At 39.0% G+C, this 12,623-nt stretch overlaps 2 protein-coding genes across 2 annotated transcripts; one reads left to right on the top strand and one right to left on the bottom strand.

Moving 5' to 3' along the window:
- Window positions 1-977: 977 nt before the first annotated feature.
- Window positions 978-3,733, bottom strand: RB195_012429 (uncharacterized protein; the record flags this gene model as incomplete). The annotated part of the gene is made up of 5 exons (XM_064194278.1): window positions 978-1,064; window positions 1,179-1,259; window positions 1,317-1,351; window positions 1,407-1,416; window positions 3,674-3,733. The coding sequence occupies 5 exons, from the start codon at window positions 3,731-3,733 to the stop codon at window positions 978-980; spliced, it is 273 nt and encodes a 90-aa protein (XP_064051861.1).
- A 3,926-nt stretch (window positions 3,734-7,659) lies between these two features.
- On the top strand, window positions 7,660-12,086 carry RB195_012428 (uncharacterized protein; the record flags this gene model as incomplete). The annotated part of the gene is made up of 13 exons (XM_064194277.1): window positions 7,660-7,734; window positions 7,878-7,980; window positions 8,048-8,143; window positions 8,258-8,372; window positions 9,090-9,156; window positions 9,672-9,755; window positions 9,825-9,920; window positions 10,494-10,570; window positions 10,895-10,967; window positions 11,041-11,112; window positions 11,220-11,288; window positions 11,366-11,460; window positions 11,903-12,086. The coding sequence occupies 13 exons, from the start codon at window positions 7,660-7,662 to the stop codon at window positions 12,084-12,086; spliced, it is 1,206 nt and encodes a 401-aa protein (XP_064051860.1).
- Between the last annotated feature and the right edge of the window lie 537 nt (window positions 12,087-12,623).

Raw genomic sequence — 12,623 nt, 5'->3', positions numbered from 1 at the left:
TTGCTTCAGAATGACATATGCGATTGATTTCCTAGATTATCTTTATCGATCAAGTATTTAGTATAGGCATCACCCCACGAATCTGGGATGGTGCGGGTTTCAGGTGGGTTATGCCTATACGGGGTCGTAGATTATGGGGAGGAGGGCGATTCCGTCCATTTCTTCCCAATTGCCGTAAAAAAACGAAGCGGAAGATGCGGTTTCGAGCGTTCCTGTGCGCTATTTTCTACAACGAGTTCGATTGGAGCGCGGCAACGTTGTGCACGCGCCACTTTTTCCGGACCGTTTTTTACGGCAGTTAGGAGGGAATGGACGGAATCACCCTCCTCCCCTTAATCTACGACCCCGCATAGGCGTAACGCACCTGAAACCCGTACTATCCCAGATTCGTGGGATGATACCTTTAAATTTCGCTTAAGGAACCTACTTCCAATAGTGAAATGGTGGATCGGCTTAAACGTGAGTCTCCAACGTAACAAAACAGCCAATTTAGACCTGTTCTAGAAACTTCGGTGCGCTACTGATCAAATGATCTCCAAAAAAAGATGGTACCCTTTTAATTCGATTTGGGAATTTGATGCACCGCCTATACCACTTTTTTCAACGTGAAAAAAAATCAAGCAAAGGAAAAATCTGCGGAGAGAACACATTGTATGGGCTTATTTGTTTTGCAGCCGTCTTCCGCTATGAAGTTTTTAATTAGGCATTAGCTAGGGTTAAGTGGCGTTTCTCTCTTGGATCTTAATCAGTCCTTATCTCAATCTTTATTATTTGTTGGTATATTTGAATAATCTTCACTCACTTCAAATGTACATTTTCTACCGTTAGCCACTACATTATTCTTTACTAAGAATCCACCCATATAAAAATATCTCTTAGTAATTATTTTTGAACAATGTGCTATTCCCCGAATGCACTTTATGACTAGAGTAAAATTGTTAGTGACAGATTTCTGAAGACGAAAATCACACAGTCTTTCAGATGTCTACAACGGCAGCCAGGCATCCACTGCCTACAACACTCCAGGTCTGTATATCGGCTCGTTGTTCGAGCATAATGTACTTCTGAAAATAGTTGGTATACAGCTCAGGTAGTGAAAAATGTAAAAATATAAAGTCAAAGACTTTATATTTTTACATTTTTACTTTACAAAAAAAAAACGAAACAGTGACCATTACCTTCACAACGTTGAGAAAGGGTTTGAGCCGAAAAAAAGGAAGAAAAAAAGTTCGAGAGAGACACTCATCGCAAAGGCAGCGCTGCAGCAATGCGTCGCGGTCGCTCAAGGCAAGGAATAAGTTCCTCTAAGTATTTACGAAGTTCCATGCTACCACGATACATTCCACTTCCCCTAAACTCCTTTATCAGCTCAATCAAGAAATCAGTCGTGTGGTATCTGAACTCACCAGCACGGGGCTAAAGAAAGCTAACCAGAGCACAGCATTACAGTTGCACTTGATTTCCACTTTTTAAAATTAGGCCTCTAAAAATTTCTGCATAGAGCACAATTTGACGAATATTGAATGTCAATAGCAAAACTTTTCAAATAAGCCGTGCTTCTAAGCTTTTTCTATGCATTTACACACATCAAGCAAACGCACGGGAAAAATATATTTGCAACATTTTCTTCTAAACAATTGTTTAAAAAGTTCTGATCCTGACAAAAGATAAGCTGAGAAATCGAAAGGCGACGTTTTAGAAAACCTCAGAAGAATCCATGAACAAAGACATCGAAACAAGAGAAAGAAACTGGTTAGGAATTGCATGACTCGTATTCCGAGAAAAGAAAACACCCACATAACATACATGAGGTTAAGGTAGGGGAAGAGATTATTAGAAGTGCGAAGATCTTTGGGAGAGACGTATAAAACAATGGAAAGAATCTCCATTGCAATTTTCTTTTTTTTTCCAAATTTTTTATTGTGGCTCATAACGTCTCTTTAAATATTCACCTCTCCCTCCTTCTTTCCTTCCCTCTCTCTCTCGAAAAAGCAAAGAAACAAATATAAGGGAATAAAAGAAAAAAAAAAGAAGTCATAGCACAAAGTAAAAAAAAATCGTTGCATATTGGGTTCTGCGTCATCCACTTTGTCATCGAACAGGCGCCTGTGTTTATTGATTCTGATCATTCTGATCAATCATCATTTATCTTCATCTGTTTATTTTTAAGTTCAGCTTTGTAGGGATATATAGGATTCAATTTTGATTGGTCTCCAATTATTTTGCATCTCATTGCTCTACATTTGGATCCATCATTCGCTCGTAGGATTTCGGTAACCGTATCGCTCACTTCTATCCGTTTTAGATTAGTTGGTAGCTGTAGATCAAAATAAATCGATCGATGTTACGTGAACTTCGCCGACCTGAAACGCACCGCGAAGCAAGAAGAGTCACGTAAACGATCACTTTGCATCGATTCACGTTTTTCTAACTTTCTCGACAAGTCGAATACAAATTTGTTTACCATATATGGTTCTAAAAAGACGAAAATCCAATTGTGTCCTGGAACGAACGATTTTAGAATTAGATTTCACAATTTTACAGCTAAAAAGAAGGGTAGCTTCACCGCTATTATCAAAATTCCATTGCTAATATTTCCGTACCGGTTTTATTCGTCACGTTGGATTCTTCACAATTTGAAATATCAGTGAATGTATGAACTGTCGGCCTTTTTATGGGCTCAAGCTATTCAGTTATTCCACTAGATCCAGAATATTTCCTTCATTTCCGCTCTACTGGGAATTATTTAAGAGAGTTTTAAGAGAGTTAAAATTGTTGGAATTAATTAGGAAAATGTTTCCTTTCATTGGAAACTCTTCAGAAAAACAGCCTGTAGCATGCACTTAGATTGGCTTATTTACTTACATCCTTCCTTCTTTCTTTCTTTCTTTCCTTCCTTCTTCCTTTTTTTTTATTAAAACAGTTCTACTCCTAGGAACCCGTCAATGGGTTGCGGAGTGGTCTAATCACAGTACTTGTGAGAAGACCGCTCCAAAGTGGGCGAGCTTTAGGGTAACTCAGAAGTTTTAGGAGCACACACCTCTCCATGGTCCCATAAAAGTCCCACATCGAGTTAAACTGGAGTTGAAATAATAAAGGATTGGTCTAATGTTCGAACTTGATTCGAGCTACGGTGCGCGAACAGCAAAAAATGTGGGCTCGTGTTTTGCTCATTTGTTCATGGTTGCCCTTTTTGTAAGAGTTTGTTCTTTTTGAGCATTCGTTTTCATGAATCATAAGTTCTTCCATTTCTCGGAAGAAAAACCATTCCACTTCAATTCTGTTGTCTACTCAGTTTCCTTTTAAAAAAGCGGTTTTGGTATGAATCCATAGTGTTATTTCCTTGAACTGATATACCACTTTACTTCTTCATAATTTCTCTTTAGGATTAATTGTCTTGCAGCCTATATAGTTTGAAAAATCCACAAGAATTAATTATTGTTAATTATTACTAGTTTATTATATTACTTTTATTACACTAATTATTTGAGTTTCTTGAGCAAACGGTTCGAGTAGCAGCATTTACTATAGCAGGGTCAAAACGACATTAAGCACAGTGCGGTTGCGTACGCGCTCGAAACGGCGCGGTGGAGGCAACAATTGGAACCGAGGTGGGACCATCAGAAAGTGTAGTGATGGGTGGTGCCAGCAAAGGCCCCAGTACGCTTCTAACCGCTACGCTCCATCGTACAGCTTCGAGTGAAGCCGCGTACGCAATTGCACCGTCCTTCATGTCGTTTTGACCCTACCATAACTGCCAAGATGAACCGGAGTCATTGATCGTCGATGGTCTCATCCAGGGCACCCAATTTTTCTAAACTTTTCTTTAAGACTTGTAGATGGTACTGAAACATAGAAATGAAGTGGTGTTGTTTTATTTCTATTTTTCTGTGGTGGCAAAGGAACGTATGATTACTGAGTTTCTTTGAGTGACGCTACATATTTAACTCATGGTCTCTTGCAGTTCTGACTTCATTTCTCCCAGTTTAAAGTGATGGGTTCAATAGATACGAATGACGTATGTACCAAGTTCTAACATCCCTTCTTTTATCATTTATCGGATCAATATGGAATAGGTCAGGTGTAGGAGGGCCTGCATTTTCTCGCTGTGATATTGCCTTAGGAGATATGCGACTACTTAACATATGTAAGGTCAACATTGCCAGTATTGAATAGGTAAGGTGGCTGAATTTAGATGTTTTCTTAGATTGGAAATCTTGTGATCTACTTTGGGAAGAAGCTTGCTTCGAACAACATTGCAACAACGTACAGATGAACTAGCGGCATCCACAGAGCATCGCACTCTTGCCTGGTCAAGGAGCAACTCATGCGCGCCATCAGTCTCTGCCTGTTACATTTCGTGGCGATTTCTCTGGAATGGAGGAAAGTGCTACTCTTTAATAGTGCCAGCGGCCTTTAATACAAAGATGTAACACGGGGAAGGTCCCATAAACCAACACGATTTATTGCTGCACTTAAAGGCATCACCCCACGAATCTGAGGTGGTGCAGATTCCAGGTGGAGTATTCGTATAGGAGATGGGAGACTATGGTGAGGGGGTGATTCCGTCCACTTCTTCCTAATTGCCGTAAAAAACGGCTTGGAAGATGCGGCGCCGCACAAAGCTGGCGCGCTCCGGTCGAACTCCCTGTAGAAAATTGAAGAACGCGTGAAGCCGTATCTTCCGGGCCGTTTTTTACGGCAATTAGGAAGAAGTGGACGGAATCACCCCCTCACCATAGTCTCCCATCTCCTATACGAATACTCCACCTGGAATCTGCACCACCTCAGATTCGTGGGGTGATGCCTTTAATGCTCACAAGGAAGTTGACAATAGTAGGAAAGGTACCGCAACGTTCACTCTGTTAGGAAAAGAAAGTTAGGAATCGGAATGTATCCTTATTTCCTTTACACGTTAACTATAGCACTTTCCACACTTCTTTCCACGTATTTAATATTAGCGATTTTTATATGATTGAAAAGCTGAATGTAGTTCTATCCTGTTTATATTTGCAATGGACGACTATCGTTTCTGCTCGGGACTTTGATTCTTATCAATGAATTGTTTTTTTTTTATTAATGTTTATGTATGGGAGGTCGGGATTCGTTTCATCAATAACAAACAAAAATTGTCAGCCGAGATTAGTGTTCTGGGAGAATTCCAATTCCCTTCACCATTATTTTTTCCGGCGATATTATCGACCGCCAGTGAACAGGTTGAATGAACCTACATGAGTCACGCAAGAGAAAAAAAAAAGACTTCTAAAAACACTTAATTTAAATCCGGGTGGTTGGAGATTTTAATTTTTGACTTCTCTCGAATTTGTTGTTGAATCAAGGCTTCACATGTTGCATTATTTCATAGTGTTTTCATTTTTTTTCCGTCGAGATATCATTGCCGCAGCATCTGGCGTTCGCATTGGAATGTGTTTACTTTCGTGCTTCACTAGTTCTGACCGATGAGTCTGACTCTCAACGACATTTTCCTCGGACATTCATAAGTTTAGCAGCCGAAATTATAATATTCCGTCGCTTCTGCTATTTCTACTCGATTTCCGGTATGGAGACTACGGATGGTAGCAATAATTCTTCTAGAAGGATATCTTTTTCTCTTCCAATTCCCAAGTTATGTTCATTTTAATCATTTCCTGTTCATTTTTTTTAAAATAAATCGCTTTTGTTTGTACTTTCATCCAGGAAAATGTTTTGTTTTAGTTTTTTTTTTTTTTTTTGGATTCAACATCGGTTCATTTGTAGTACTGAAAATTAACTTATCAATTAGAACATGGGTACAGATCTTTAAGTATATTTATTCTCCTAATAGTTTTTAGGGGAAAATGACTGTACGGTTAGCAAGTTGAAGACGTAATCAGAAGAGAGAATCAGAATTTCCTTTGAAAAAATAGGGATTAGATTCTCTAGAAGACAATGACAGAAACGGTTAATGCGACTCACGCAGAAAAGCGCATCGAGTGCGGCAGAAGCGTCGCAGTCGCCCAGGTAAACATAAGTAGCGGCGAACCCATATCCCAAGAAAAACCACCACATTTTTCCTGGGTTTTTATTCATTCCATGGTTGTTTTTATTGTTTATAATCTTATAGTTTATTGCGAATAACATAAGCATATTCTACTAGACTATACTTTAATTTTCTTCATAAGCAGTGCACTAAAGAATATTGTAGTTGGAGGATATACGAGACTTCCATAGCCAGGAAAAGTTCCTCTGTGTAATGGTTTCGTTTGAGAGGTTTTGTGCTACGGTACAAATTATTGTAATCGCTTAGGTCGCTTCTATGTCATCGTCAACAAATTAACGAATTAGGTACGTGATAATGAACGCTGACGGTGGTAATTCACAAGTATGATTCACGACGTTTGATGTGTTTTGACTTATAGACTTTTGGCGTTTATTTTCGTTTCCCATGTTTTGTACACTGTGTATATCTGACAATGAATCAGTGCCTATCAGTATTTATAGACATTGACATATACATTGATGCCCTCTTGTATTTTGAAGTCTGTTTCAACAATCGGGCTTTGGGACTTCGAAAAAAACTGCAACGAGCCAGTTCTTGCCGCATGCAACGAAGCATATCGACCCTACTCTACCCCCGTCTTTTAGTCGATTTCCTTTTGGAAAAGCGTTTTTTTATCAATGGAATTTTCATGGCTTATTTTTGTGATTTGACTGCTACAAAGTGGAGCGTTGCTAAGGAGTGGCAAAAGTGGCAAACTCTTTTTGTTTCGATTCGCTTTTCTTTGCTTTGCCTTTGCTATATAATATCTTCTTTTCTAGAAGTTTCCAAGAATATTTTTGCTAGGTTTGGGGCGCGCCATCGTGATCGGCTAAACGTGACTCGTTACTTAAAAAGAGATGTAGATCAGCATTGTTTGGATTTGGACCATTAGAGATTGAATCCATTTTTTCCTTCTATGTCTTCTATATCTTCTATTTTTTTTCCTTTTTAAGTAACTAAACAAAGATGTTAACCAAATGACTTGCGCTGTCAAAATAATTCCCTGGACCATTTTTTATCGCTCAATGCCTTGTCTCAAACGAGTAAACCTATCATTTTGGGTGACCCGATATATTTCTTTCTCTCTTCTTGACATTGTATTCCTTTAAATTCAAGAACAAAGATGTGTGGTCTTTAAAGTAGTCAATGATTTTTCTTCACTGGTCAAATAGATCGTTGATTCTTTTCTCGCAAGAGTAAAGCAAATCAAGGAATCTGAAGACTATCGGAAGAAATTTGTGGACGATCCATGTGTGACGCTGAACGATTTGTGGTCCTATGTTCTTTATTTGCAAGCAATAAATCACTCTTATGAGGAATTTTAGTGTCTTAACCAGCTTGCGGCGACCATGACCGGTTGTGTAGTATGGTTCTTAACCTCCGGTTCTATAATCCCACCGTTAACCACGCTCTCTTCCACCTTATCCTTCGTTTCCACTGCTGCTACTTCTGCCTGGAAAATCTGTAGAGCAACATTCTGGAACAAGATCTTCCGGAGAATTCATGGGCGATTGAGCAAGCGAAAATTTCACGATATCGTTGTCGTTTCGTTCTGTATGGTCGTTAAAGTTGCTTCACATGATTCATGCTCATAAGATTCACGAACAACTGCACAGCTGCTGCAGTTCAAACATTCTCAGATGATCTTCATAGTTCTGCTCGTTTTGCTAACCTCGTCAACATTTGCTATCGATCCAGAATGTTATATGACTGTGGTGAGTTTTCGTTTTTCGTTTCTTCTTGGAAGCTAACCTTTTAGCAGTGTAACATTCCACCAGAAAAATTTCCCCCGGTTCTGTTTAGATTTATTATTTGTCAACAACAATACAATTTCTTGCATCAACAGTAACTATTGCAGCCGGAAATTATTCGCCATTTCGGCTATCCGTCAGAGGTTCATTTAGTTCGAACAGTGGATGAGTATATCCTGGAGCTTCATCGAATACCACATGGTCAAAATCGTTAGTTTTTTTAAGAAAATCCGTCAAGAACAGCACGTAATTTGTTCGCCACAGATGAATTCTTCAGAAACTCGCTCAAATGATCGGCCAGTGGTTTTTTTGCAACATGGTATTTTCGCGGATGGTTTTAATTGGACACCAAACCTGCCAAACCAATCAGCAGGTTCGAACATTGATGTTTTCCACCGTTTGATTTGATTATTCTCTTCAATTCTGCACTCATTTCCACTCCACTTACGATTTGGAATCTGTGCAAATTTACGTAAATTTTATTCAGGTTTCGTATTCGCCGATGCTGGTTTTGACGTGTGGATCGCGAATTCGCGTGGAACTCCGCCCTCACAAAAGCATATCGGCTATGGACCGGAAGATGTACGCTTCTGGAACTTCACGTTAGTTTATACTTCTGCATTTGAAGTAGTTCTACCCCCTACCCCAACCATCACCCCTCCAACCCCTCTTCGCCCGCTCCAGTCGTCTTATGTAACTGCTTGCCTAGACTATTTCCTGATTTTTATCGTATAGATGAGGACAACTGCCACTTACGATCTATCTATAGACGACACGACACCGTCATGGTGGTACTCAAGTGCAAAAAGGTCCTCAAATGCACCCTTTCGGTGCACACGTGAAGTATAAGTGCCTCTCCTTGCGCGCTTTATCGTCGTCAGCATTCCGATAATCAGTATCCAGTTTAAAACAGCTGATCGTCGTTCTCAGGATTATTACTTTTGTGACTTACAGCATATCCTCTTAGATGAGCATTACAATGACTAAAAACGAGAAGTCATGCGCCTAGAATGAGTAGTCATAACTTTTTTGTTTTACTTCATTCTGGATTTTGCGCATATAATTCCAAGTCCAATACTTCAAATACATGGTTTGTTAATGAAAAAATGTTTCTGAAATCAATTAATTCATGCATATTTTCTTTCTTTCATATGACATATTTTCTAATAATGACCGTCTGTTCCTCAAAATTTGGCTCTAGTCTCACTCTACTGGTAATAGTGTGACTAAATGGATTTTTAGATGAGACCGTACACTTTCTAGTCGCCACCTCTTTTCTCCCCCATCCGTTGTTTCTTTTCAAAAAGCAAACGTTTTAGGTGGCAGCACATTTCCGCGTTTGATCTACCGTCCTCAATCGATTATGTTCTGCAAAAAACTGGACAGGTATGGAAATCAACGCTTCCTTTTTTCAAGATGATCCTATGAAATCAGTTCTTTTGTTCGTAGTTAAGCTTGAGAGGTGGGGAAGCGTATGTCAAGCTGACCCAAACTATATGCTGTCAATGTTGCTTCGGTTTTAGTGAGAGGGATGAGTGAACAGGAGGTGAGAAGCGTAGCTCAGGATCTCTTCATGGAGTCACTTGTTTCCGTGTTTCCGTTATTGACCGATGTGAACAAAACAGGGGTAAAAAAACCTCACCAGAAATAAAGTCAGAAGTATGGCCTGGTGTTCCCACGAGTTCCCTGGTTGCAAAATTTCTGCTTTCTCCGACAGCCCTAATTTTTTTCTTAACGCTCTAGCATAATTTAATAACATATCTATATCAATTTCTTTCAATGAAATAATTATCGGTGCTATGGACGTGTAACCAAATTTTCTGAGCATCTGCTCCTTTCCATGACGTCATCAGTGCATAAGCTATCGTATTAGCTAGATTACAATGAGAAATATCACTTAGAATGATCTCTACTATATCGGACATTCACAAGGAACAGTAGTAATGTTTGCGAAACTTGCAGAGGATGCGGCCTTCGCCACCAAGGTTGGTGTAGATCACATAAAAGATTTAGTAGATCACAGCAAACCCGATCAAGATCGTCACAAATTTCAGATCCGTCAATTTCATGCCTTAGCACCAGTGGCGACAGTATCCCATATTGGAGGCCTATTCCGGATATTTGGTAATTATCTCACGGATGTAGCAGATGTCAGTTTGTAAGAAACTCTACAGATACGTATATACCACATCATTTACAGTACAATCGGATGTATTTTGTTGTTGTGTGTAATTGCAGATTATGGGAAATATGCAGTTAAGGAAATTAAATTGTCAGCATTCAAATCATGTAGACGAGAAAATTGCTGCCGGTTTGCCTGACAGATCATCTCGATAGATCAATAGTTTTTGTCAGTGGAGAGGGTAGATAATATGTTCCCGACGTTCACAGCGTATCGATCACATCGATCACAAAGTACTGATTATAGTGCTGATACAAACAAGAAAAATTGTCCTTGAAAACGTCGTGTTAGACAGAGCTACCGAAATTAAGCTTGATTTTCTCGGCTAACAAAAGTCAGGGCTTTCCTCTTCATTTTGCAAAACGTTTTCTCGACCTATATGTTCTACATAACTTCATATATATCTGCAATTGCAAACACCGACAAAGTAGCCGATATCAAATTCCATTACAAGTCTAGACGTATTTTTATAGTGGAAATTTAACGATCTTGAAAATTTAGAGCAGAGGGAATTCAGTTTAAAAAAAAACTCCCTTTTCAGTTCATTCTCCATAGAATTCCAAATTCACCGCTGGCTTTCCCGAAATTTATACAGAAGATTATGGGAATATTCTGCAGGTAAATTGTTATAAGTATTAAATTCCAAAATTTGAAGGAAATTCCTAACCGTTGACAGCCACACCCACATCAAACATGATGTTTAAAGTGGTCTGTTTAAAGTGGTCTTTTTGTTCATATTTTTTGTTGGAACTATAGCTGCTGCATAAGAATTGAATTTTGGATGGACTTAGAAGAACGGTTCTCAAAACCAGCAGCAGCAGTTTTTTTTTAATCGCAGCAAAAGCATTCTCTCAAGGAGAAAGGGAAAGAAATAAAAACGATGAAAAGGCCAGGGAAGCGCTGCAAAAACTTCGGGAACGTTTGAGATTCATACCATTTCAGTCTTCCAATTGCACAAGGAGTTTGCACCTTAGACATTGGGTTCATCGACGGAAAGGAAAAAATGTTCAACAACGTAGGTCGTCGAGTTGACGTTAGGGTTACAAATACTGTAATAGTGTCTAATAGACAATAATTATACATTGAAGAGTCGTGTGGGACTCTACCTTTGTCACACCCCTGCTGCAACTTCGACAAAAAATCTTCTCCATTGGGTTCAGGTATTCCATTATGTTCACATTTTATGTGCAATTTTCAAGTGTTGTTGAGTTCCGATGGCTGGATACTGTATTGAGACGTAAAAAGTCCCGTGGAAATCAAGTTTTAGGTGGTAAAATCAAGGAAATTTGAGAAATTCGACTACGGTAAGGAAGGAAACATGATCGAGTATGGGAAGGTATGTATGTTTGCTCTGCTATAGTTTGATCGTTGTTCGTGCGAAGAAATGGTGCTTCAAAGAAATGGTATTTCCAGAAAACTCCGCCCATTTATGACTTACGAAAAATCGAAACACCAACTTTTCTGTACTGGAGCAAAGACGACGTTCTCGCTGATACAGAAGATATTAGGTGGGGAAGATGTAAAGATAAATCTATGGGATTCAAAAGAGAGCTTCTATATTGGAGGGGGCGGGGCCTAGCGCTCATCCTATTGGTCATTACCAAGATGTAGGAGTCTCAATTTTCCAGCTAGGACCAGTAGTAAGGCGTTCAAGAATCACGCGCTTCCAAATCCATTTCTAGATATCTTTCATTAGTTAGCCCAGAACCATGACTAAAGGGGAACGAGGAAAGACTCCAAAGTAGAGAATTTGCAGGCGATTTACTTTTTATCTTTGCTTTAATTTAAGTAACGTACTCCTTCACATGGAATTTATGGACATATGTGTACCAACTGTACCGATTACCACAGTATAACGAAAAAAAGTGTAATCACATCTTAATGTGTCGGTGGAAGAAAACTGCTAATGAAATATGTACGTGATCGACAACCAATGATGTTTTTTTTTAGAGAAACCATCCTCGAAAGTATGAATGCTACAATACACGGGAGTTACGAACTGCCGCACTACACACATCTCGATTTTGTCTTCGGAATCAACGCTACGTTCGATCTTTACCGTCCTATCATAGAGGAAATACGTAAAGACTATACAGCAAGGTTGATGCTCCAAAATAATCGCGTTCATACTTAGCGCCATAATCATAACTGCGCTCTATGCGTATTCTTGTCATGGGCAAAGACAAAGGGCACAAGCTCACTTTACTGACGAAAAAAAAGTGCTAAAAGCAATATGTACATTTCATTTGTTAATAAATTTTCGCTAATGACGTCATTGATGACGTCATCCGAGTTGTTCAAAGTAGCAATAATAGTTTATTTCAACTGAGATTCACAACGAGTCGAACAATAAACAAAAGCCAGAAATTGACCAGATTTTCGAGTTTTGGGACCCATTTTTTGGGAAGTAGAAGAAAAAAATAGAACAGAAAGCAATATATTGTATTTGTTGTCCATCTCAACATTCAAGTGTTTGGTGGACAGAACACAGATCGATAGACACTCCCTCCACGTTACTCACCAATCATCAGAATTACAACTCGATGAAATGAACATAAATCTTTCTATACACCTAAATACATATATGGCAAACTAACAATGACGACAATAAAATAGCAATATTGGTCAACCGATCAATAAATCAATAAGCGGCCGGCTAAAATTTGCTTAG

The sequence above is a fragment of the Necator americanus genome, chromosome III (genome assembly GCF_031761385.1).
Source record: "Necator americanus strain Aroian chromosome III, whole genome shotgun sequence".
NCBI classification, from domain to species: domain Eukaryota; kingdom Metazoa; phylum Nematoda; class Chromadorea; order Rhabditida; family Ancylostomatidae; genus Necator; species Necator americanus.
This window is presented reverse-complemented; position numbering and strand designations above follow the sequence as displayed.